General features: G+C 44.1%; 21 protein-coding genes across 21 annotated transcripts, besides 2 other annotated features; 11 read left to right on the top strand and 10 right to left on the bottom strand.

The window, feature by feature from the left end:
* Nucleotides 1–148: 148 nt before the first annotated feature.
* ECU04_0320 (uncharacterized protein) lies at nt 149–1939 on the top strand (the record flags this gene model as incomplete). Its single annotated transcript, NM_001041065.2, has 1 exon — nt 149–1939. One exon carries the CDS (start codon nt 149–151, stop codon nt 1937–1939), a length of 1791 nt encoding a protein of 596 aa, NP_584715.2.
* A 161-nt stretch (nt 1940–2100) lies between these two features.
* ECU04_0310 (uncharacterized protein) lies at nt 2101–4488 on the top strand (the record flags this gene model as incomplete). Its single annotated transcript, NM_001041064.1, has 1 exon — nt 2101–4488. One exon carries the CDS (start codon nt 2101–2103, stop codon nt 4486–4488), a length of 2388 nt encoding a protein of 795 aa, NP_584714.1.
* Nucleotides 4489–4539: 51 nt separating this feature from the next.
* ECU04_0300 (protein tyrosine phosphatase) lies at nt 4540–5277 on the bottom strand (the record flags this gene model as incomplete). The annotated part of the gene is made up of 1 exon (NM_001041063.1): nt 4540–5277. One exon carries the CDS (start codon nt 5275–5277, stop codon nt 4540–4542), a length of 738 nt encoding a protein of 245 aa, NP_584713.1.
* A 21-nt stretch (nt 5278–5298) lies between these two features.
* Nucleotides 5299–5808, top strand: ECU04_0290 (uncharacterized protein; the record flags this gene model as incomplete). Its single annotated transcript, NM_001041062.1, has 1 exon — nt 5299–5808. One exon carries the CDS (start codon nt 5299–5301, stop codon nt 5806–5808), a length of 510 nt encoding a protein of 169 aa, NP_584712.1.
* A 12-nt stretch (nt 5809–5820) lies between these two features.
* On the bottom strand, nt 5821–6843 carry ECU04_0280 (uncharacterized protein; the record flags this gene model as incomplete). Its single annotated transcript, NM_001041061.1, has 1 exon — nt 5821–6843. One exon carries the CDS (start codon nt 6841–6843, stop codon nt 5821–5823), a length of 1023 nt encoding a protein of 340 aa, NP_584711.1.
* Nucleotides 6844–6953: 110 nt separating this feature from the next.
* On the top strand, nt 6954–7349 carry ECU04_0270 (uncharacterized protein; the record flags this gene model as incomplete). Its single annotated transcript, NM_001041060.2, has 1 exon — nt 6954–7349. One exon carries the CDS (start codon nt 6954–6956, stop codon nt 7347–7349), a length of 396 nt encoding a protein of 131 aa, NP_584710.2.
* A 227-nt stretch (nt 7350–7576) lies between these two features.
* On the top strand, nt 7577–8500 carry ECU04_0260 (DHHC-type Zn finger domain-containing protein; the record flags this gene model as incomplete). Its single annotated transcript, NM_001041059.1, has 1 exon — nt 7577–8500. The coding sequence occupies one exon, from the start codon at nt 7577–7579 to the stop codon at nt 8498–8500; it is 924 nt and encodes a 307-aa protein (NP_584709.1).
* Nucleotides 8501–8569: 69 nt separating this feature from the next.
* ECU04_0250 (uncharacterized protein) lies at nt 8570–10396 on the bottom strand (the record flags this gene model as incomplete). Its single annotated transcript, NM_001041058.1, has 1 exon — nt 8570–10396. The coding sequence occupies one exon, from the start codon at nt 10394–10396 to the stop codon at nt 8570–8572; it is 1827 nt and encodes a 608-aa protein (NP_584708.1).
* Nucleotides 10397–10530: 134 nt separating this feature from the next.
* On the bottom strand, nt 10531–11769 carry ECU04_0240 (uncharacterized protein; the record flags this gene model as incomplete). The annotated part of the gene is made up of 1 exon (NM_001041057.1): nt 10531–11769. The coding sequence occupies one exon, from the start codon at nt 11767–11769 to the stop codon at nt 10531–10533; it is 1239 nt and encodes a 412-aa protein (NP_584707.1).
* Nucleotides 11770–11915: 146 nt separating this feature from the next.
* ECU04_0230 (uncharacterized protein) lies at nt 11916–12950 on the top strand (the record flags this gene model as incomplete). Its single annotated transcript, NM_001041056.1, has 1 exon — nt 11916–12950. The coding sequence occupies one exon, from the start codon at nt 11916–11918 to the stop codon at nt 12948–12950; it is 1035 nt and encodes a 344-aa protein (NP_584706.1).
* A 15-nt stretch (nt 12951–12965) lies between these two features.
* ECU04_0210 (glucose transporter type 3) lies at nt 12966–14168 on the bottom strand (the record flags this gene model as incomplete). The annotated part of the gene is made up of 1 exon (NM_001041055.1): nt 12966–14168. The coding sequence occupies one exon, from the start codon at nt 14166–14168 to the stop codon at nt 12966–12968; it is 1203 nt and encodes a 400-aa protein (NP_584705.1).
* A 159-nt stretch (nt 14169–14327) lies between these two features.
* ECU04_0200 (uncharacterized protein) lies at nt 14328–15467 on the top strand (the record flags this gene model as incomplete). The annotated part of the gene is made up of 1 exon (NM_001041054.2): nt 14328–15467. The coding sequence occupies one exon, from the start codon at nt 14328–14330 to the stop codon at nt 15465–15467; it is 1140 nt and encodes a 379-aa protein (NP_584704.2).
* Nucleotides 15468–15485: 18 nt separating this feature from the next.
* Nucleotides 15486–15559, bottom strand: a tRNA (tRNA-Ile).
* A 67-nt stretch (nt 15560–15626) lies between these two features.
* ECU04_0190 (uncharacterized protein) lies at nt 15627–16238 on the top strand (the record flags this gene model as incomplete). The annotated part of the gene is made up of 1 exon (NM_001041053.1): nt 15627–16238. One exon carries the CDS (start codon nt 15627–15629, stop codon nt 16236–16238), a length of 612 nt encoding a protein of 203 aa, NP_584703.1.
* Nucleotides 16239–16325: 87 nt separating this feature from the next.
* Nucleotides 16326–17099, bottom strand: ECU04_0180 (transcription elongation factor DST1; the record flags this gene model as incomplete). Its single annotated transcript, NM_001041052.1, has 1 exon — nt 16326–17099. One exon carries the CDS (start codon nt 17097–17099, stop codon nt 16326–16328), a length of 774 nt encoding a protein of 257 aa, NP_584702.1.
* An 84-nt stretch (nt 17100–17183) lies between these two features.
* On the bottom strand, nt 17184–18161 carry ECU04_0170 (ER oxidoreductin; the record flags this gene model as incomplete). Its single annotated transcript, NM_001041051.1, has 1 exon — nt 17184–18161. One exon carries the CDS (start codon nt 18159–18161, stop codon nt 17184–17186), a length of 978 nt encoding a protein of 325 aa, NP_584701.1.
* Nucleotides 18162–18310: 149 nt separating this feature from the next.
* Nucleotides 18311–18384, top strand: a tRNA (tRNA-Lys).
* A 135-nt stretch (nt 18385–18519) lies between these two features.
* ECU04_0160 (uncharacterized protein) lies at nt 18520–18993 on the bottom strand (the record flags this gene model as incomplete). Its single annotated transcript, NM_001041050.2, has 1 exon — nt 18520–18993. The coding sequence occupies one exon, from the start codon at nt 18991–18993 to the stop codon at nt 18520–18522; it is 474 nt and encodes a 157-aa protein (NP_584700.2).
* A 56-nt stretch (nt 18994–19049) lies between these two features.
* Nucleotides 19050–19328, bottom strand: ECU04_0155 (uncharacterized protein; the record flags this gene model as incomplete). Its single annotated transcript, NM_001415578.1, has 1 exon — nt 19050–19328. The coding sequence occupies one exon, from the start codon at nt 19326–19328 to the stop codon at nt 19050–19052; it is 279 nt and encodes a 92-aa protein (NP_001402479.1).
* A 69-nt stretch (nt 19329–19397) lies between these two features.
* ECU04_0152 (uncharacterized protein) lies at nt 19398–19562 on the top strand (the record flags this gene model as incomplete). Its single annotated transcript, NM_001415577.1, has 1 exon — nt 19398–19562. The coding sequence occupies one exon, from the start codon at nt 19398–19400 to the stop codon at nt 19560–19562; it is 165 nt and encodes a 54-aa protein (NP_001402580.1).
* A 48-nt stretch (nt 19563–19610) lies between these two features.
* ECU04_0150 (uncharacterized protein) lies at nt 19611–19982 on the bottom strand (the record flags this gene model as incomplete). Its single annotated transcript, NM_001041049.1, has 1 exon — nt 19611–19982. The coding sequence occupies one exon, from the start codon at nt 19980–19982 to the stop codon at nt 19611–19613; it is 372 nt and encodes a 123-aa protein (NP_584699.1).
* Nucleotides 19983–20001: 19 nt separating this feature from the next.
* ECU04_0140 (40S ribosomal protein S5) lies at nt 20002–20571 on the top strand (the record flags this gene model as incomplete). Its single annotated transcript, NM_001041048.2, has 1 exon — nt 20002–20571. The coding sequence occupies one exon, from the start codon at nt 20002–20004 to the stop codon at nt 20569–20571; it is 570 nt and encodes a 189-aa protein (NP_584698.2).
* Nucleotides 20572–20690: 119 nt separating this feature from the next.
* Nucleotides 20691–21380, top strand: ECU04_0130 (uncharacterized protein; the record flags this gene model as incomplete). The annotated part of the gene is made up of 1 exon (NM_001041047.1): nt 20691–21380. The coding sequence occupies one exon, from the start codon at nt 20691–20693 to the stop codon at nt 21378–21380; it is 690 nt and encodes a 229-aa protein (NP_584697.1).
* Between the last annotated feature and the right edge of the window lie 2 nt (nt 21381–21382).

The following is a 21382-nucleotide window of genomic DNA, read 5'->3' as shown; positions in this document are numbered from 1 at the left end:
CCGTGCCAGGAAGCTCGATACATCACATCTCCTGAAATGTTTACATGGACGCCTCTCAGACGCATTCCGGAGGGATGGGATGTTTAAGCTCTGCAGGGTCGAAAATGAAATCTAAATGACAATACCACCCTATCTCTCTCACCACGGCATGGAAATTTGTCTGAAGATCAAGAAAGTTGACGTCCCGGAGAATACCTACGACACCCTAGTCCTAAATTATGACGGTGAGGACGTAGTCTTTGAAGATATGGTTGTTATGACCTTTAAGAAATTTCACAGTACGGTTATAGGCGATAGTAAGATTTTGTTAATGAAGAACTCTTTTCCTTGGGCCTTGTGCACTGGAGTTGTTTTGTTGAGGCATTCCTTTTTCAGAGATGGAGACGAGGGGCGAGAGCATTGGTCGCAGATTCTCCATGGGAAATACCGTGATAAAGCAAGCAGCTATGACTTCGAGGCACGGGAAGTTGTGGGGAAGATGCAGTACGAGTTTACAAGAAGGATGCATAGGGAGAGAGACATGCAAGAAGAAGACGAGATAAGCGGGTTTGTTCAGAAGGTGTTTGGGTTCTTTTTTAGCAGCGAAAAGGCCGGAACCATTCTGAGCATAAGGAAGCTGATGAATTACGTCAATAGTGGAAGCCATGGATGTAGACTGAACATATTGTTTGGAGGACTTCTGATTGAAAAGACGATTGCGGAGCTCAACTCGCAGTTTACTAGAGACGTTGACCTGGCTCTCGAAGTAAGCCACGACCGCCTTCCAAGAATTTTCAGTGATGCAGGCCATGCCAAAGATCCTCTGGATTCCAAGAGGGATGGGCCAAAAGAGACAGGAGCAGGCGAAGCACGGTTGTTTAAGTTGAGGCTCCCTAGATGCAGCCCCCTACACAATAAAGACGGGACGAATGATGGATCGATGCGGATATCCGAGACATTGTCAAGCAATGGATACTTGTTGTGTAACTTGCAGATGCTCCGGAAGATAAAGAAGCTGTTTTACTTCACCATGGGCTCATACGCCAACAGTTGGCCTAGCATGTTTCTTACTCCACAGGCGGTGGTTGATGAGTCGGTCCCGAAGGATAGGAAGGCGGTGCTCAGGCTGTTGGGAATAGAGGATAGAGACCTGCTCTGTATCAATCTGGAGCCTTCTGAGGTGGTCCAGTACATAATCTTTCGTGACAGAGAGAACGGAAGAGTCATGGTCTCATTTAAAGGAACTACAAACTCTGAGGAGACGATCCAGGACATAAACTGCGAGTACACGGAATTCAGTAGTGGATTTGTACACAACGGGTTCAAAAGACTGTCGACCCACTTTATAAGCAGGCACATTGGTGCTATTGAGAAAATTCTCGAGGAGCTGGGAATCAAAAAGCTTACTCTATTGGGACATTCTCTTGGAGGAGCAATTGCAGCACTGGTTAAGATAATGATAGAAGAGATGAATCTCCTGAAAGATGTGGATGTAGAGGTGATAGTCTTTTCAAGCCCTCCCGTGGTTTCTGAGGAAGTAGCATCGAGATTTAGCGACGGGATAACTGTGATAAACTACGGAAACGATATAATACCTCGAATGAGCTATGGAAGCGTACTGGATCTCAAGTTTCTTTGCTGCTCGATTGGAGAAAGGCACAGTCCGCTGGATTCCACCGAAGATGTCGGAAAGGAGATGGACTTGGTTCTGTCTTATCTTAGGAGCACACGCATGTATCCGAAGTTGTATTTTCCAGGAGAGCTCATACACATAAAAAGAATCCGATGCTCACTTAACAAGAACGAAAATCCCATTGTCGTGTTCAAGAGTGTGGACAGAAAGTTTTTTGACCACATTGTTCTTATAAAGCATGCAGCAAAGCACCACATGATGAGCCACATAGCATCTGTGATTGATGAGGGGATCTGCTTGCTTGAAAGGAAAGAGGCAAAGGATTGAGATGTGGTTTTGCATTAAAGCGTTTTCTATGGATGTCAATGCTGGTGGAGAGTAAACCTGTGGATGGGTCTTGTGGGCCGTGCACTTTACAGGATTTGTTATGGAAGGTTGTGTCTTGGGAGAACACTCAGGTTTAATTTGCGAAAAACAAACCCCCGAAAATGGAGGAAGGCGAGCTGAAAATAATAGTTGAGAGGATTCAGGATCCTGATATAGATATCCAGAACAACGCATTGAACATGCTGTTTGACGTGACAAAGTCTTCGCATTCGAAGTCGATTGACACAATAAATTTCCAATATCTTGCAGACAATCTGGATGTTCTTGAGGATGTGTGCAAGAGACTGGAGGGAAATAAAAAGAGATGGCTGTGTGACATAATAAGTGCCATATGTGTTGTTGATGATGAAAGAAAGCTTCTGGCATACAGGGTCGAGGGAAACATAATTGATCTTAAGGAATGGGGGCATCTGTATGTCAAGAAACTTATTGGGTGTATTGCAGATGTCAAGAACAATAAGATGGACTTTCCTTTTGCGAAGACAAGAGATGTTGGGCGGGAATGCATTGACTTTCTATTTAAGCATAATGCGGAGTTTGAGGCAATAGATTTTCTGGTTGAGGTTGGAGGAATTGAGACAGTTCTGGACTATGTTGACACCCATAACTACAACAGAATAGTGCTGTACTTGGAAGACATGAATTCATTTGTCGATCTTGAAGAGGTCATTCTTAAGATCTATCTTAAGATGGGTGACCACTCCAGATATGTCGTTGGTCTGATAAGACGTCAGAAATCCAAGGAGGCCATTGAGTATGTGAGGAGCATAGAAGACAGGGACTACAAGAAGCAGTGTCTGTACATACTTGCTAGATGTAACCTGTATTACGAAGCCTCAGACCCTGAGGAGAAGTATATTTTGTCGAATGGATACATTAAGGATGTCTATAGAGAGATTGGGGCTGAGCTGGAGATAGACAAACCAAGCAAGATGGATGCTATTCTCAAGGGATTTAAGTACGATAAGGACACAAGGCAGCTTGCCTCTATTGGGATTGCCAATGGGTTTGTCCACATGGGATATGGGCGAGACCCGATATTCCTACCCCAGGAGGGAGACTCCAGAGTTCCATTGGACTATGAGGCTATTCTTGGGTGTGATGTGCCTGACCTCATCTCTGTCTTCGGGTCGATTGGAGTGATTGAGTCGTGGAACTCAGAAAAGGTAATGGAAACCCTTCAGGAGCACATATTTGCCGATTTTTCCTATAGAAAAACAGGAAGTCTTTTGGGACTCGCGCTGTCTGGACTAAGAAACTTTGAGGAGAGGCCAGCAATTTTGGCACTTCTATCGAATAACCTGCAATCGAGCAGCAGCATTCATGTTATAGCAACCCTCCTGGGGATCGAGGCCATGTTCTCTGGAACACAAGCGGAGGAGGTTCGCGAGCTTCTCCAGCCGTTGATGTTTTCCGATAGCAGCGAGGTTGTGTTTTTCACCTCCTTCACGTTAGGAAGTGTCTTCTGTGGGAGTGCCGACGAGGACCTCACATCTCTTATGCTGCAAACATTTGTGGAAAAGGGGAAGGAGTCGGAGACACAATTTTTCAGGTTTTTGATGCTGGGACTAGCCAGTCTGTTTTATCGCAGGAAGGATGTTGAGTGCGGGATAATGGAGATCGGAGGCGCTCTTAGCAAGCACGAAAGTATATTAATCAAGGGGTTTCAGTATGTTGGGACAGGGGATTCGAATGTCATTGAATCTATTTTGACTGACTCGTTCACAGGAGACACAGATGCACTTCTTGAATCTCTTGGACTGCTTAGCTGTGCCCTTGTGTCGATGGGAGACGAAACATCAAGCCAGATGGTGGGAAGAATCGTCTCTTCCTCCTTGCTATTGGATTCATCCCACCTGAGGAGCGTGTTACCTCTGTGCTACAGCATACTGTACCCGTCGAATCCACAGGTGAATGTTCTGGACATGCTCGAGAAGTCTTTGAATATCGGGGAGACGAACTGCATCATATCCACAATTGTGTCTCTGGGCCTTATTGGGGCAGGAACGTTGAATTCCCGCATAACCAAGATTCTGGATCAGCAATACTCCTATTACTACAAGGATTCAAAGGTACTTCCTGTGCTTAAGATTGCGCAGGGTCTTGTGTCTCTGGGAAAGGGGCTGCTGAGCATTTCACCGCTCTACTTCGACAAGACGACTTTCATGCCAAAAAACACCATAGGCCTTTTCTCTACAGTGTTCATGCTTCTAGATTCCTCTATTAGCCCACTGGTCTCCTCTCATGCATATATGTTCTTCCTCCTCTGCCAAGCATGTACACAGAAATATGTTACATGCTCAGAAAAAATCAACATCAGAGTGGGTCACCCCATAAACACGGTCGGAATGGTCGGGGAGCCCAAGAAGCTCTCTTCTGTCCAAACACACACATCGCCCGTTGTCTTGAGCGAAAAGATAAGAGCAGAAACGGATGAAAATGTCTGCTCCTCATACATCGAAGATGTATTGATCCTTAAGAAGAATTAAAGAGAATCCAGGGTAAGGCTGTATCGGCATCGACTTTACTTCTTGATCTCTCTAGCTCTCTAGAAAGATGTTCTTCAGAAACTCGAGCTGGATTTTGTTGGTTACAAGATGTGCTCTTTTGCTCCTGAGATTTAAGAAGACGTCTATGAACGTATCCAACGTGATGTTCTCCATTCTCTTGAGAATATCATACATGATAAACGTTCCTGTCCTTCCAACACCGGCAATGCAATGGACAAGAACTACCTCTGTGCGGACTGAATCGAAATATGAGTGGAACACCTCCATCTCCTCACGGGTGATCACGGAGAAGTCCACCCAGTTGATGTACCTGAGCCTCCTTATGTTTCTTCCTCGGATGTTGTAGATTTCGTCAATAAACAAATCCTTGTTCATATACTTTATGACCTTTCTGTCCTGAAGCCATTCTTCTTCAAAGTATCTTGGATCATCAATCAGCGAAACAACCAGCTTTGTGTTCGATTTCATTAAAAGATCGGTAAAAACATCCCTCTTTTCATCTTTCGGATTCTGTGCTGCTATGAACAACGTCCTGGGCGTTGGAATAAGAGACGCATTTACATATTCCTCGATTCCATACTTTTCAGAAACTTCATTGTTATACGGAGTGCAAGAGGATCTGTCGTAGCCAGAGGATGGCAGCTTAAATGTCGCAGATAGCGAATCGACCAAGTAGATTGCCTCGTCCAGTTTGTTCTCCATAATTTTCGATTTGATGTTGTCGTGGTATCCACCCAGAATATCCCTCAGCTCTTTATTTTCTGTCATTGGGGTGAGCAGAATATTTTTATGAGAAGCCTCTTCATGCTGATGTATGAAAAGAGATTTAAAACAATCGAGTACGATATACTCACCTATGCAACCTCCCGCAACGACATTCTGTCGTGTGAAGGCTGTATAGAGCTTGTATCTCCCATCCACCTAAGCTTTCCTAAGGAGTTTGTTCTGAAGGAAAACAGGATCTTCTGCAAGCTAAGGATCGAAGGATGCTCTGGGCGTCTTAAAGTTGTCGAGATCAAGAGAATCCTAAGGTCTTGCAGTGGATATGCAGTGTTAAAGAAGTTGATTCCAAGTGTCTTCGACATCAACTTTATAAGAAAAGTTAACTTCCAGAGATATCTGTACTCTTACAGGAATCTTATAATGAGGTCGTCCATAAGGGTCTTGGGGAGAAAAGTCGTTGATAAAATAAATTTGTGGAACAGGATCAAATGGCACTACGGACAGAATGAAGGTCCTGAGGACGACATCGAGGGCATCTCCAGTGACATTTTAATGTCTGACTATTGGGAGAAGTGAGGCACGTCTATTCTAGTTATGGGGTAATTCGCAGTAGATGCAAAAGCTAAGGGTATTGTGAATGAGTCTGTTGCAATAGCTGCAGAATGTGCTTTTACAGAGCTCGCATTGGTATGCTCCCTTTCCTTGGCACACTCTGCATGTACCCTCTGCCTTCTCAACAAATGGTCTTAGCGGATAAAGAAACCGCAGAGACTTTGAAAGATTCAGTGTGGATACAAGCTGGGTGCTACATATTGGGCACGAAATGGGAAGAGAGCAGACCATCGTTTTGCAGACCGGGCATTCATACCCAGCACCTTTTACTTCTAGATGGCAGGCACACACAGATGGCTCCATCATTGGCGAGGGGAACCCTATCTTAACCAGGCTGAGTTTTGTCCCATTGAAGTCTGTGGGGTGGGACAATTCCCTCATGATTGCAGAAAGATGGCCTGCATCGACCGGAACATAGAACCTCCCCTCGGTGGCCTTTGATATTGATTTATACAGAGTGATCTCGCCGCACAGGCTTATGAAGTGGACCTTTATGTTGTATGCCCTCAGTTTGGCCAGTACCTCAGCATATCCATGGGGATCTCTGGTGGATGTACTTGCAACAATCACAAGGATCTCCTTAACGTGCATGGTATTCTTCATGACCTCTATGGATCCCTCAAGCCCGTTAAGTAATGAAAACCACTTCGATCCCGTCTGCCCAAGAAATGCATGAATGTCTATGTCCATACTGCTTGTATACTTCACACACACGTCTCTAATGCTGAGAAAGGAGAGGGTGGACAGGGGATTTTCACTGTAGAACGAGGGGATAAACCCCTCGAGGACTTTTGTCACGTTTGCCCTGAACGTAGGGAGGAAGTCTGACTTGTCTATTGCCTCTGAAACGTCTATTATTATGTGAAGATGCCTCACTATCCCCTTTCGATTGTTGCTGTAAGGCGCCTCTGTTTCCAGGTTAAATTCGTTTACCTTCCTATCGTTCCTGTCCTCCCACGTCCTCTTGTACTCCTGTTCCCAAGAAAACTGCTTGGCCATGAAGGCCCTTGACCTCCGGACATTCTTACAGGCGGATGATTTTTATTGGAGTTGGGCTTCTACCTCCCGGACCGATGAATAAACTTAAAAAATGGATTATTTGGGGACCGATGAAAATGGAGAACTTCGTGAGGAGGATGGAGGAGGAAATCAGGAGCGAGGACGACGTCAAGAAGGAAGACCCGGGGTGCCATGAGCCGATCAGCAATACCCAGCTCCAGAAGAAGAGAAAGATAACCATTTCTCCATATAGCTTGCAGAAGAAGAAGTGTGTTACAGAAAACAACACGGTAGAAAAAAAGGAGGCTGCCTCTATGTCCTGCGGAAAGTGTGGAAAAAGATTAAAGCTGACAAACAACTACAGCTGCAGATGTGGGAACGTGTACTGCATCAGGCATAGATTCTACGATCAGCACAGCTGTACATTCGACTACAAGGCAATAGCAATACCGAAGCTCTCCGCACAGAACCCAAAGATCATTGGAAAGAAGATAGGCGAACTCTAGCCTGGAGACAGGACCATTTTATATAAGCTACAGCATGCACAGTGTTTTTATGTCCAAGTCCTGCCTGATTTATAACTTCAATAAAGCTGCTGATTCCACTTTATCAGAATAAATAAATATATTGTGATGACTAAATTAGAGATCACTGCCTAGCTATCAACCCTTTCCTTCTATTGTTGATTTAGTTTTATTGGGCGTGCCCGTGATAGAACCCACAAACAATAGAAATGGGGTGGAAAGGATTTTGGAGCGAAGCCTTGAGAATAACAGTTTTTGTCATCTATCCCGGACTCGAGCTCTATGCGTACTTTGTTTTTGTAGGGCTTCTATGCTTGGAAGACACGGAATTCGATTCCTGGACGATCTTTGTTCTGTTTGTTGCATATCACATGATAGTAACATACAAGGCAACATTCTATATGAAGCTATTCATAAATGAAGGAGTGAGCACCCTCGAGCTATTTCCGGACGTTCCGCAGGAGGGATACAACCTGAAGCTAAGAGGAATGAATAAGTTTGTAGAAGAAGAGGTGATGAGACAGAGCATAGCAAAGGTTAAGTTATGCAGCAAGTGCAAAACATACAAGCCGCCCAGAGCCCATCACTGCGGAACATGCAAAAGATGCTACCTTAAGTATGATCATCACTGTGCATTACTAAATACTTGTATTGGATTCCACAACTACAAGTTCTTCTATCAGTTCATGGTCCTGAACCTAGTGTCAACTGTTTTTTTTCTTGTGACAATTTCTATTTATATGATGGTATATATCCCAAAGTCTACCTCCCACTGGGTGAATTACATAGTGGCAGCATCATTGATGGGAATTGAATTTATCTTCAATCTGTCGCTCCTGATATTCCACACGTGGCTTATAGGAATGAACGAAACAACAATAGAGCACTATGCTCTCAACGATTACATCAGTGGAGACCATTCTTTCTCCCACATCTTTCAGGAAGGCCCGATAACAACACTAGCAGACTCCACAGACAGAAGAGTTTTGAATCCCTACAACCTTGGGGCAAAGCAGAACTGGAGACAGGTATTTGGAAGTGACCCTTTGGACTGGCTTACTGCAAGTCATTCCACATTGGGAAATGGAATGACGTTTCCAAAGAATTACGATGAATACGAGGAGCTGCTGTAAAGGTTACAATAAACCCTTAGGCCTTGACTATCGATCCAACTATTTTGAGTCTACTCTTTATTTTAGTTCTTAGGCTGCCTTAAAGTACCGTCCCACAACTCTTGCATATGCCTTAGTCGTGTGGAAGATGTCTACAAACACAATGAATCTATCCTTGCGCTTGAAAAAGCAACTGCTAGGATGTATCCACACCACACTGCCTCCCCTGAGGTGTTTATAGCTTCCATCCTTCATTCTTTCGCAGAGATTGTGCTGATATGCGAGGCTGAAAACCCTCTCTATCATTTCAATGTCTCCATCCTTCTTTCTATTAAGTGCTGAGAATATCCGCTTTGCGATCTCCATGTGCTTTATGCCAACCTCATGTTTTGCACAGTACTGCTTCTTATCTTCGGACTCCAGGTATCCCTCAAAAAGACATACAAGAAACTCAATGTCTGTTTTCTGGCTCTTATTTTTGTACTTCAAAAAGTTACAGCTGTCCTGGCTCACTAGAGACACCAAGATGGATGCTAGGTACCCGACGTCCCTGCCCAACGATTGCTGGTAAAAGTGAGACAGATGGACATCAAATGGATGTCTGAGCACAGTTCTCCCATATCTTGTTATCTTGAGTCTGATGTCGTCCAGACTCAGTTCCGTCGGGTCCGGAACGGCGCCATCATGCCGAACCAAGGAGGAGTTCAAACAACATCTCAGATCTTCTCTTATGCTAGAGATACTAATGCATCCCTTCTCTAGAAGAAAGCTCAGGGCGCTAATGGCATTCGCGCGGGTAGGATAGTCCAGGAATTCAAATCTAAGTGGATTCTTTCTGTAGCTCAGAAGCAGCAGAAAAGCCTGGGACAAATCAGATCTGCAGATTTCCGGGCTCTGCTGCAGTGGCAGCGTGCCGTACATATTTTCAGTATACAGCCGGTAGCATGTTCCCGGCCCAGTTCTGTTGCACCTTCCTAATCGTTGGTCTGCCGATTCCTTGGATATAGACCAAATCCCCAGATGGCTCATTTGGTCATATATCTTCACCTTTTGAAGCCCAGAGTCCAGAACATATCCAATGCCGGGTATCGTCAGGGACGTTTCACATATGTTGGTCGAAAGAATAACTTTTCTTAGGCTGCAGGGCTCGTAGATCTTGCTTTGCTCCTTATCGCTTAGCGCAGAAAATATTTTGTAAACCCTTATGGCAGGGAGCTTTCTCAACAGTCCATATAGGTCATTGATATCCTCTTCTCCGGGCAGAAAGACCAGGATGCCCTTGTTTTCTGGCTCAAACCCGTCCCATGAATCCTCTTTTGAGAGTGCTATCCTCTTGATGATGCAGTAGGACTCCACGATATAGTCGCTGGTACACTCAGGTAGATACTCTATCTTTACAGGATGGCCCGCTCCAGGAATATCGAGCACATCTGCTTTGAAGTATCTGGACACTTTTGCAGTATCGACGGTTGCACTCATCAATATCACCTTTCCTTTTATATTCTTAATGTTGCTTCTAAGTAGTCCCAGGATGATGTCCGTCCTAACAGATCTTTCATGCACTTCGTCGACAATGATGTAGTCAAACTCGCTTTCTCCGATCTCGTTCAGAAAGCTCCCATCCGTATATATAATCGTTCTGGTGTCCTTGCCGACGCTCTTGTTGAATCTCATCTTGTATCCGACGCCTTCCATTGCACTAGAAAGAGTCTTGTGCAGTGATGTAACTGCTATTCTGCGCGGCTCTACGACAGCAATCCTGGAGGAGGGGAAGCATGATGACAGCAAGTATGGGATATATGTTGATTTCCCACATCCCGTAGGCCCTTTGATTATGCATACCTTAGATCTTTCCACGGTGGAGAGTATTTTGTCTTTGCATTCTTCTATCGGTAAGTTATAGAAGTATGGTGACATCCCTTAGGGCTGCTGAACAGCCGAATTGATATGCAAAGTTCTTTGAAAATGGATCCTATGAAACCACAATGTTTGCCTCAAAGGAAGAGCCATGGATCTGCATGCCGGGCCCTGGGGCTCCTGCGGGGCATGTTTCATGAGAACCCGCATATTCTTTCGTAGAGATGTATTTTGTACTTTGTCATAACCTGCTTCATATTGGTCCTTTTGAGAATGTCGTCAATTCTTTGTGCAATGTCTTGCTGATCAGCAGAAAAGCTGGTGTACTGCGATAGAATGTCTCTAATAACCTCGCCGCAATTGGCTCCTGAACCATCTGAGGCCCAATCGAAGTCAACAATCTTGAGTCTGCAGTCTTCGGAGACAGACAGGCTTTCTAGTGAGAATGAAGTGAACCTATATCCTTCCTTTTCCATTGCATTGAATATTCCAGTGAGCTGTCCTACAAAGTATAGAACTATCTCGGATCCCATGCTACTAGACACATCTAAGCAATCTTTTAGAGAGCCAAGCTGATAAAGCCTGTAGAACAGAAACGTTCTTGAACCCAGTATCTTCACCGTAAATCGAGGAACATGGTCGGGATTTAGCCTCAAGATTAAGTCCACGGCAGATTCTGGTACCTCGTGAAGTAAAGCATCTCCTTCGTCCTCTTGAGTTTCAGAGCTCCCGTCAGGTATGGATATCATCCTATACCTTTTTCCGTCAATCACCTCTTTGATGTAGTAAGTGGATCCGTCAATCACTATCTCCTGCTCTGTATCTAGAACACCTTCCATACCCTCGGCCGGATCTCCATCTATTTTGTCTCCCACTTGCTGCTGCTCAATGATCTCGTGACTATAAGAGAACCTTTGGCTCCCATTCTTTGGAAGATGGGTATGCGTTCTGCTTCTATATTCTTCAAAGGACACCTCCTCCTTATCAAGAACAAAGAGCTCTCGGTTGTAGAACAGAATCTCCCGGTATGAGTTCCACACCCTCCCCAGCGCAACAAATCCCTTTGGATTCATCAGTGCATTGGCTTCGTGCTCTGTGCATGGGACGGCAGAGGAGAGAATGCCTTTAAGCTCGTCCTCCAGAATCTTCCGATCGTATGCACCGCATGCCATTCCCATACCAAGAGCTGCCTTGGACATCCCGCAATGGCCGCTTTTCATAAAGAACCTTGAAAACTCCACATAAATCCAATGGTAGTACCGGGATATCTTCTTATGCCTCATCAGAAAAAGCACACCCGGGTCCTTGGTCTTATAATAATATCTCTGCCAGAGGGATATGTACGACGGATTGTTCCTGAAGTATGGAATGTCTATGTATCTCAGTAAGACGCCTTCCATCTCGTCTTCACACACATCATCAAAGGTTATCATAAACTTTGTCCAAGGGCTTTATGACGCGTACTTATGCATTTGCTTCACCCAATCGTTGGTAAGGAAAAGGATTGGCCTGTGTCCTTGGATCTACCATCAGTTCAGCAATCACTATATCCTTCAAAAAATAAGAATAACGCATTCCCATGGCCATTTCGTGTTCGGATCAACTAGGGGGAGTTTCAATACTCTGCGATTACTGCTTCCTTATGATGACAGATCTTACATTTATAAAATGCAACGAATGTGCAGTAGACTTATGCCTGCGGTGCTTTGTGAACCAGATAGAAACGTCGGTACATAGCAAGTATCACGGGTATAGAGTGGTTTCAAAGATGAATGCAAAAATCGGTGAAGAAGGGTGGACCTTACTGGAGGAGATTCTGTTTGTGGAGTGCCTTGACACATGCGGAATAGGAAACTGGGAAGGGATTTCCAGGTATATTGGAGCAGGAAGGGATATCAAGTCCCACTTCTATAAGATGCTTGATCTTCAAGAGAGTACGAGCGAATTGCCTCGGATAAACCCAAAAGTCAGCAATCCTTACAGAGGCGCTATCAGTTCTTATATGCCATACAGGAGAGACTTCGACGTTGAATACATGGACGAGCACGAAGTCCTCATAAGAGACCTCAGCGTCGACGGAAGCAAAGAAGAACTAAAGAAAAAGATAACCAATGCAACTCTTGACTCGTACATGAGACTTGTCAGGTTCAGAAACAGGAGAAAGCACGCCATATTGGGTAAGAACCTGATGGATATGCAGAATCTAAAGAAGAAAGATGAGGAGTGTGGGTTTGTAAATAGCATCAAGTGGATTGCGCCGTATCTGACAAAGTCAGATTTCAATGTCTTTTTCCGTGGAGTATATATTGAAAAGAGACTCCACGAGCTATTGAATAGACGCAACAGGGAAAATAGGGATGCGATGGATGTTAAGAATATTCTGCCTTCGAAGTACTTTGTCAGTGACAAGGAAAGAAGGCTGTGCGAGACCTACAACCTGTCCCCAGGCATGTATCTCGAACTAAAGAAGGAAGTGATTTCCTGCTTTATTAGGAGGGGGGAGTTTACAAAAGAGGACTTTAATAGACTTTTCGGGTTTCTTGGAGAGGCTGATGGGCTATATGGCCTTTTTCTAGAGCGCGGATGGATCCATGAAGAAAAGGAGACCAAATGATATTCATAGCGTTGTCTACTGAAAGTCCGGTGTCTTGTTCTTAGTTTCTCTGAACAGAAAAGCCATCAATCCAACGAACAGACCCATGCAAGCCGTGTAAAACGAGAACATAATGTTCCCGTATCTGACATGCAAGGGATAGAGAATCACCAGGATGCCGTATGCAGATAGCCAGTTCATGGAAACAGCCAACAGCCCTGCAGAATTTGCATATTTTGGAGGGAAAACTTCTGTTGTTATAAACCATGGGATTGAGCTGAGACCGATATTGTATCCAAACACAAACAGCATGGTTGCTACAGGAGGATATAGGTCAAACGTAAGCATTGCCGTTGCTGTACCGGTGATAAGGGAGCTGGCAATGATTAATGGCTTCCTTCCAATGAGATCAATATACTTCGTAAACACTACGGTTACGAGAACAGAAAATAGAGAGATCCAGATGGCCATTACTTCTGAGGAATGAATGTCTGAAGGAAAGAGATCCTTGAGGAATAAGGTTATATAATCCACGCCGCAAAGATGCTGAGACATATGGACTAATATTGCAAGGAAGATGGACTTTCTTGCCCTATTGTTCGTGATTAGGTCAGGAAGAGATGCACCGGAAGATCCTTCTTCATGGCCTGGGCTGTCTATTCCTAGCAGGCCCAAAAAGTTCAATGCCACTAGAATCAGAGCTGTAAACAACGGAATTCTCCAGGTGTTATCTGAGCTGAGGCAGGAAAGAGCATTTCCAAAAGTTACCCCGATGTTGATTCCGAGTGGATGAAAGGACAGCAGAAAGCCTCTGTATTCAGTCGGAGATATAAGCGAGATATATATGGGCACTATTGCACATGTTACGCCAGCGGCGAGCCCTACGATCAACCGGCCAGAAAGCATGAAACTGAAACTGAAGCTTTGGGAAAGCAGGAAGGTTATGTATCCCATAGCATAGAGAATGTTGCTAAACAGCAGGGCTTTCTTCAAGTTTGGCCTCAGAACATTTACCAGGATGTTTGAGACCAAGCACCCGAGGAATATATTGCCTGATGCTATTCCCCATCTACTGTTTGCAGTTGTTTCATCCATGGTCCTTTTCCACATCTCCAGAACAAGCGAGTGCATGCATCCCATCACTGTAAGAGACATTCCGAACACCACTGATGACATGGAGGACATCAATGCCGGGTAGAAGACTGATTTCTGTATCGCCGTGGCTTTTTTTGTATTCATTTCCGGGACTGGGCTGATGTTTGTTTTGACAGATTGCCTTTCGGTCTAAATGTTGTGAATGCCGGTGAAGTCCATTTATATCTGGATTGATTAAATTATCATGCATCTGTCTTTAGAAAGACATCTTGAAAATACAAAGCGATGCCATCTCTCAATGCTATGCAGAAAAAGTGCAAGCATAAGACAGAAAGTGCAAGAAAGCTTTTTCTTCTCAATGAGGACGAGCTATGCATGTATATCGGCTTGAATGCCCCTGAAGACATATTGAAATGGCTGGAGAAAGATTGCGAGGAGTTGAAGATCACAAAGCGGGTTTTTTCATGTGTGCTTGAGATTGCTCTGAGGTATATTATAAGAACACTTCCAAGATCTGTCAACCCCACCGGGGAGATGTACTCCACAATGGAAGATGTGGACTCAAAGCATCCCGGGGATCTGATTGCCAACAAGTTCCTTAGATTGCTAGTTTGCATGGTGAAGAGTCTGGATAGAGACGTTGTGGCTGAGTTGTTTCCACGGAAGGTTATTCTGAAACTGGTGGGAATGATCAGGTCGGACAACGTGGAAGAAAGGCAGCATGTCTTCTCGCTTCTAATCAATATTTCTAGACATCCTGAATGCCTCAGCACAACTTTCCTAGGACTATCAAATGAACTTATAAACTTTATCGAAAGCAGCAGACCTCATGTTGGAATAGAAGAGGTTTTGGGAATTGTGTCCGCGTTTCTTAGTAGAAGAGCCATCCCAGAGGAAGATGTGGTGATTTTCCACCACCAGGTAGTTCTAAGGATGGCTAGGATAAGATTCTGTGGAGAAAGTAAGGAAGTACCTGTTGTCATGAAGATTATTTCCAGGAACTATCCTAAGACAATTCCTTTGACCATAAGACATTTCAAAAAGGTATTTATGGGAACATGGTCGAGCACGAGGGTCACGATTGTGCATGTTATTGGTGAGATCCTCAGAACCATAAATGATGAGATGTATCAGGGCCTGGAGAGTGAGATCTGTGAGGTGATAAGCATGTCTTTTGATTCTGACCACCATCTGGTGGTTGAGGAGGTTGCAGAAATGCTAGCGTTGAATCGCTGGGTTGTGTCTCGGCACGCAGAGACATTTGTTCCAAAGGTTTTTGAGTCGATTTACAGAGCATCAAAAAGGTTTTGGAGGGTCGAGGGAGTGAACAAGATACTTAGAAACCTCTCCACGATTCTTGATGTGGACTGCAGATTGTTTGAGAAATGCCTAAAGTTGTACAACATGAAGAGATGGAGAGATAAATGGACAAGAGATAGATGAGGCAGAACTCAACAAAAGTGTTCCGACAGGGGCTCGAACCCTGGACCTTCGCGTTATTAGCACGACGCTCTGACCGACTGAGCTACCAGAACTATATTTTCAGTTATTTGTGACAATATTGCGGCCGAGAGCACATTTCGCAGGAAAATCAAGTCCCTTATGGATAGAGAAATTCCAGAGCCAGATGATATAAGGCTGACTTCCAGAGAATTCCTGAACGAGCTTAGAGGCGAGTACAAGAAAGAAATTGTGAGAGAGCATAATAGGATCGTTTTCAGTAGAGATCCTCTGAAATACAGAAAGATGGGACTGAACGAGTATCTAGAAAAGGATGTAGAGTCTCAGGAGGAGATTGTTGTTCCCAAAACGGATAGAGGCAAACTGGCCAATTTGGCTCAGGAGGCAAATGTCTCTATAAAAATAGACGGACTTAACAGAGATCCAAACATAATGATTCTCTTGGTTAGAGGAACATTGACAGCCATGAGGTCTTTCAGGGAAAAGATGGAGCACATGCATAATAAGCTTCCAGAAGGCATACATGTTGACGGAGAGGTTAAGGTTTTAGACATTCCTTCTGGGACAGAAGACGTAGTTATAGGAAGAAATGGAACGAACATATACAGGCTGCAGAGAGACTTTAAGGTTATTGCAAGGGTAACAGATAATGGGAGGGGATCAAAATCCCTTGTAATTTCAGGAGACGACAGAGACCGAGTACAGGAGGCATGCAACCATGTCATAGACATGATTTATAAAGACATAAATTAAATGTTTTAATTTAAGTAGGCATTAAAAGCTTGATTAATGCAAGATCTTAGAAAATTAGACAACGCAATATATAGCTTTGGCCATCCGTCAGCAAAATCTCCACTTGTTTCCGCATTCACAGGTAACAAAGGTAGTCATGGGCTCGTCTCCAGACCTGGTCTGTAACTGCCTATAAGAGCATTTTCTTTCTCCACACTTACTGCATTTGAATATATCGGTTTCTGCCTTCTGAGTTGGGATTTGGCACTCATAGAGACTGACTTCTATCATCTTGACCTCCTCGTTTTTCAAGCTTTCACTCTTCATTTCCTCCGATGACATATCGACATATCTTGAGGGCGAGATGTCTCCATTATAGACTCTTCTGCAGAGAGCAGGATTGTTCTTGTCTTTCAAGTTCAAGCACTTACTTCGTATAAGCTTTGCGATATCCGATGGGTTTCGTCCAAATATTTCGATAGTTATCTGCCTCGCAAGCAATGCAGCAGACGCATTGTTACAATCGGAAATATTTGTTTTAATAGCATCGAAAAACATTTTAATAGACCTGTCCTTTTGTGAGTCGCCTGTCGCAACCTCCTCAAGAGCCGAAGAAGAGTCAGCATCGCTTTTTAGTGGAGAGGGTGCCTTCCCGGTCATTCCCGCCTCGTCTTTGGTTCCTCCCTCCACTTGATGCTTTACAACTTCTGAGTACTTGTTCTCTATAAGAGCCTGGATCCTTGCAGAGTCAGACAACTTGGCAAGCTTTTTGAGGTCTAGGGCACTTATACCCTTAGCAGTGGACAGCACACGATCAAGGCCTTTGAAATCTCTTTTTTTTACAAGCTTCGCGACTTCTTCCAGATCTACCGTTTGGTCCATAAGGGTTGGCTTGAGTTAAGTTTTATATTCCTGATGGCAGTATAGGGCACAGTCGGTAGACAACACAGGGTTTAATATGCATCATTACATACAGCTCTTGAGGGCAATTCTGCTTTTGAACTTGCTTCTTGCCCTCGACACCAGGAAGATCATCAGAAGAGAAGCAGCAGAGGAAAGCATTTCCAACCAGTAGAGAGAGGCTGTCACAAGAAGAGGTGCCCGGTAGCTCCTAAGCTTAATGTTTTCTCTAACAGAAACCGAGAGCCTCATAAAGAAATTGACAAGGAAAAACCTCTCGAGACTTTCCAAGTCTGTAGACCCAGAAAATACTTTCAGCGCAGCCCTTAGGCCTTTCAGTTGGATTGTCCCCCACAGCTGACACTTCTCACAGTTTACATACTTCAGAAGTCTAATCATTTCATCGACTCTCTGTATGGACTTCTCCAAGTCCACGGGCTGGATAACCCAGTTTGTGCTTCCCTGGGCTCTTATGGCATGAATTATGCTTGACAAACCGCCGCTCAATTCTGATTGATCCACATCAATGTTCCCGACACAGCTTCTTACGAGGAAGTAGGTCAAATAGAAGTTCAATCGATGGTTGTCTCGAAACCTCTTGCGGAAAAGAACAGGATTTGGAAGATAGGTGCCGAAGAAGTTTCTGTGGAAGGAGGATAGATGGGTCAATATAGAGAACTGAAGCCCGCTTACCAAAGTCGGAAGCAACGTATCCTCTCTAGAGATCTCCCATATCTTCCTCCAAATCTCTGCAGACCCAGTGTTAGTCTTGTAGCCTGTGTATGCCTCTCTGGTTTCCAGTAGGTTTATATACTCGTCATTAAAGATGGACTTTTTCTTTGTGAAACAAGAAAGAAGCGTACACTTGGATTCCGAAGGAAAATCCCCAAGGTCCTTTGTTTTCACAAGAGAGTATGAGTCCTTTGAGACAAGCCCTTCAAGACTCCTGTATGTTGTGTTGTTGATTTTTGAGACGGACATGTCGATTCGGTCTGGTTCAAGTGTCACTGCAGCGGCCAAGAGTGATGCCCATACCCAGAACATTGTTTTCTACTGGGATAGACTATAACATTTTTATAGGCAATTGTTTGATTTATTATGTAATCAAATGCGTAATTAGACACAAGAAATTATTGATGGGTAAACAACAGACACCCAAGGCGCCAAATGGCTGTGGTTCTTGGAGCTAGCAAGCCTGGCTAGCTCAACAGGATAGAGCGACAGACTCTTAATCTGTAGGCTGCGGGTTCGAGTCCCGCGCTGGGTAAAGGTTTTTTGTTGGCTAGCTATGCTGATGAGCTGTGAAAAGCTTCCGTAAAGCACACCTTCACTTGATCTTCAGGGGGAAGTGTTCCAGACCATATCAAGCTCGACGCGACTAAAGGTAAAGGCGTCCAAGTGTTTATTCATCTAATACGCTTTCTTCATCAGCCATACGACACCTTATTCTCTGCTTGTTATAATATCTCCCGTACATGTTCATAAATATGCTTTCCCCATCAGCCTTGGAGTTGCAAATAACATATATGCCATCGTCTTTTCTTACCACTTCAGTTACATGGCCAAACATGCAGCACTCATCCCTTACTTCATCCACGTCGAGGTAAGACCCAAAGACAACGGTGTTTCCAGTCTTAAAGGTGTCATAGCCATGATCCCACGCAATTAGATCGACCTTCATTCTTTTATGCGCCAAAGGAAAGTTGTTCATGGCCAAGGACCTCTCAGGAAACGCCTCAAACTCCAAAACAAGTCCATCGCCATGCACCATGAACCCGACGACTTTGCCAAATACAGTAAACATATCCACTATGTCCTTCAGCCTTACTCTTGGGTGTAAATTCGATATTACAACTCCTTTGTTTCCATTGTTCATATGGGGTGAGGAGAGCCATTTTCGGGAGCAAAGTATTCTACAGTCGATAGAGCCTTCTATACAGAATGAAAGGCCATTGCAACTTCGTGGACTATACATGAGACCCAGGCTCCTGCAAAGAACGCAGCCAAGTTAAAGCAGACAAACCCGACGCCAAACACTTGGAGGTTTCTGGTGAGAATAATACTGAGAGCCTCATATCCAAATCCTATGTAAAAGAAGAACACAACCATGAAAGTAGATGCAAACAGCACCAAGGCCTTGTTCTTAAAATACTTTGGAACATCTAGGCCGGTTACAAAAAGACATGTCGATGTATCTTTCAGAACCTCCATTATAAGGGCAGGTTTTCCATTTCGAAGATCCAAATGAGACAGTTCAAATATTCCATGCCTGAATAATCCATGGACAGAGATGAAGATTTGTTTGCTAGGATAAACGAGGAGGAGATGGAGGCGGATGTCGACCAGGCAGTAAAGAACTATGAAATACCAGAGATAAGGGTAATAGAGGAGTTCATTCTATCCCATGATAAGCTGTTTCAAGATATCGAGAAGCTCAACAACTAAAATAAAGTCCAGGAGTACACATATAAAATGGATATATCCGTGCCAATATCAAGGCCACTGCGATGTTTTATTCTTCTTTGGTGCTTTTCTGGGAGGTCCTAGTTCCTTTATTATTTTGAAGTCTACATTGGTTAAGCTACTGACATAAGTACTGAATCTGGATCTGTCTTCCGCAGTCTTGAACTTGAATAGATGATCCACACTTTCTTTTAGAGATAGGTCTCTTGGCTTCAATGTGGACCTGACAAACGATGGATAGTGGACCGGAACAACAAAACACACATGGTGGGCTGTCCTCCTGTACACCGCTGTGTTGTCGGAAAACAGAAGCACACAGAACTGCTTTCCAAGCGCACATCTCACCGGGTTGGAGGCTGTTGTTATGAACTCGAAATCAAAGCTGTCGCCTATAAAAAGCATAAAATTTTTACCCTTAGGAATGGCTGAGATAAATCTGTTCGAGAAATACAGCTACGAAGAGGTTAAGGTCAACAACGTGTCGCTGAGGCCATACATAAATCTATCTCGCCGAGGAATAGTTCCCCATGCAGCTACAACCATCACCAAGGGAACAACGGGGAAGGCCAGGATTCCCATTGCAGAAAGATTTGTGTGCTCTCTTATGAGGCATGGAAGAAACAGTGGGAAAAAAAGACTAGCAATCAATATATTTGAAGACGCCTGCTTTATAATCCATTCGATGACAAAGAAAAACCCTCTCCAGGTTCTGGTCGACGCCATTGTCAACTCCGGGCCTCGGGAGGATACTGCAAGAATTGGAAGAGCAGGATCAATGAGAAGGACATCTGTGGATGTTTCGCCTCTAAAGCGGATAAGCATAGCGATATCCAATCTTTCTGCCGGAATTAGAAATGCATCGTTCAGGAACAGAATAACACTGGCAGAGGCCATTGCCAATGAGCTGATAGCGGCCTCTACAAACTCACAAAACTCCTATGCAGTTAATAAGAAGAAAGAAATCGAGAGAATAGCCCAATCCAATCGTTAAACCATTTTATTTACTTTGCACTCTGGAAGATCTGGGCATTGTTGTTTACCCCATATAAATGCCAAGGTTTCAGATTGGTTTTATCAACACTCTCTTTGTTTTATCCAAAACAACCCTGAATGATGATGCCAAGCAAGATCCTCTCGCAAAACCTTGAAGATCTGCAGCCAGTGGTCACTGCAGGATGCGTCATCCAGTCGAGTTATGCATTAGTGGAAAATGGAATTGATGCAGCATTGTCGGATCTTATTCTTCCTGGATTCATGAATTTCTTTGGGCCAGGGCTGTGTGCTAACATGGTTTATAAGCAAGCAGAACTGTCGAAAGAGTCTCTTATATCGTACTTTGTTGGGATGGTTATCTTCTCGATGTTTTCCCAGATGAGGATCCTTTGGATATCAACGGCAGTATTTCCGGTGATAGGTAGAGGCTTCATGCTTATTGCCCTGAAAAACAACAAAAAGCCCTTCCATTTAGTTGTTGGGTGGCTAATGGCTTTGGAAATGTCTGGGGTACTCATGCAAAAGTTGCTTTTCAACAAGAAGATGAAAATCACCGGAGACAAGGTGGGAGAGATCTTCATCTCAATCCTAGGCTTGGGCCTTGGAAGACTGTATCACCTTCCAGACTATACAATGCTGCTGGTGGTTTTTCTGGTTGCACTTGGGCCTTTTGTCCAGTACTTGCTTTCACTGTCGTTCTTTTCACCGAAAAAGCAGAGAAAGGAAGGAAACAGATATCCAAAAATCAAACTTCCAAAAAGAAGGGCTGCCCAAAAGGCTCAGGATACACTCAAAAAAACAAGGTGAAA

This window comes from Encephalitozoon cuniculi, chromosome IV (assembly GCF_000091225.2).
Source record: "Encephalitozoon cuniculi GB-M1 chromosome IV, complete sequence".
Classification (NCBI taxonomy): Eukaryota; Fungi; Microsporidia; family Unikaryonidae; genus Encephalitozoon; species Encephalitozoon cuniculi.
This window is presented reverse-complemented; position numbering and strand designations above follow the sequence as displayed.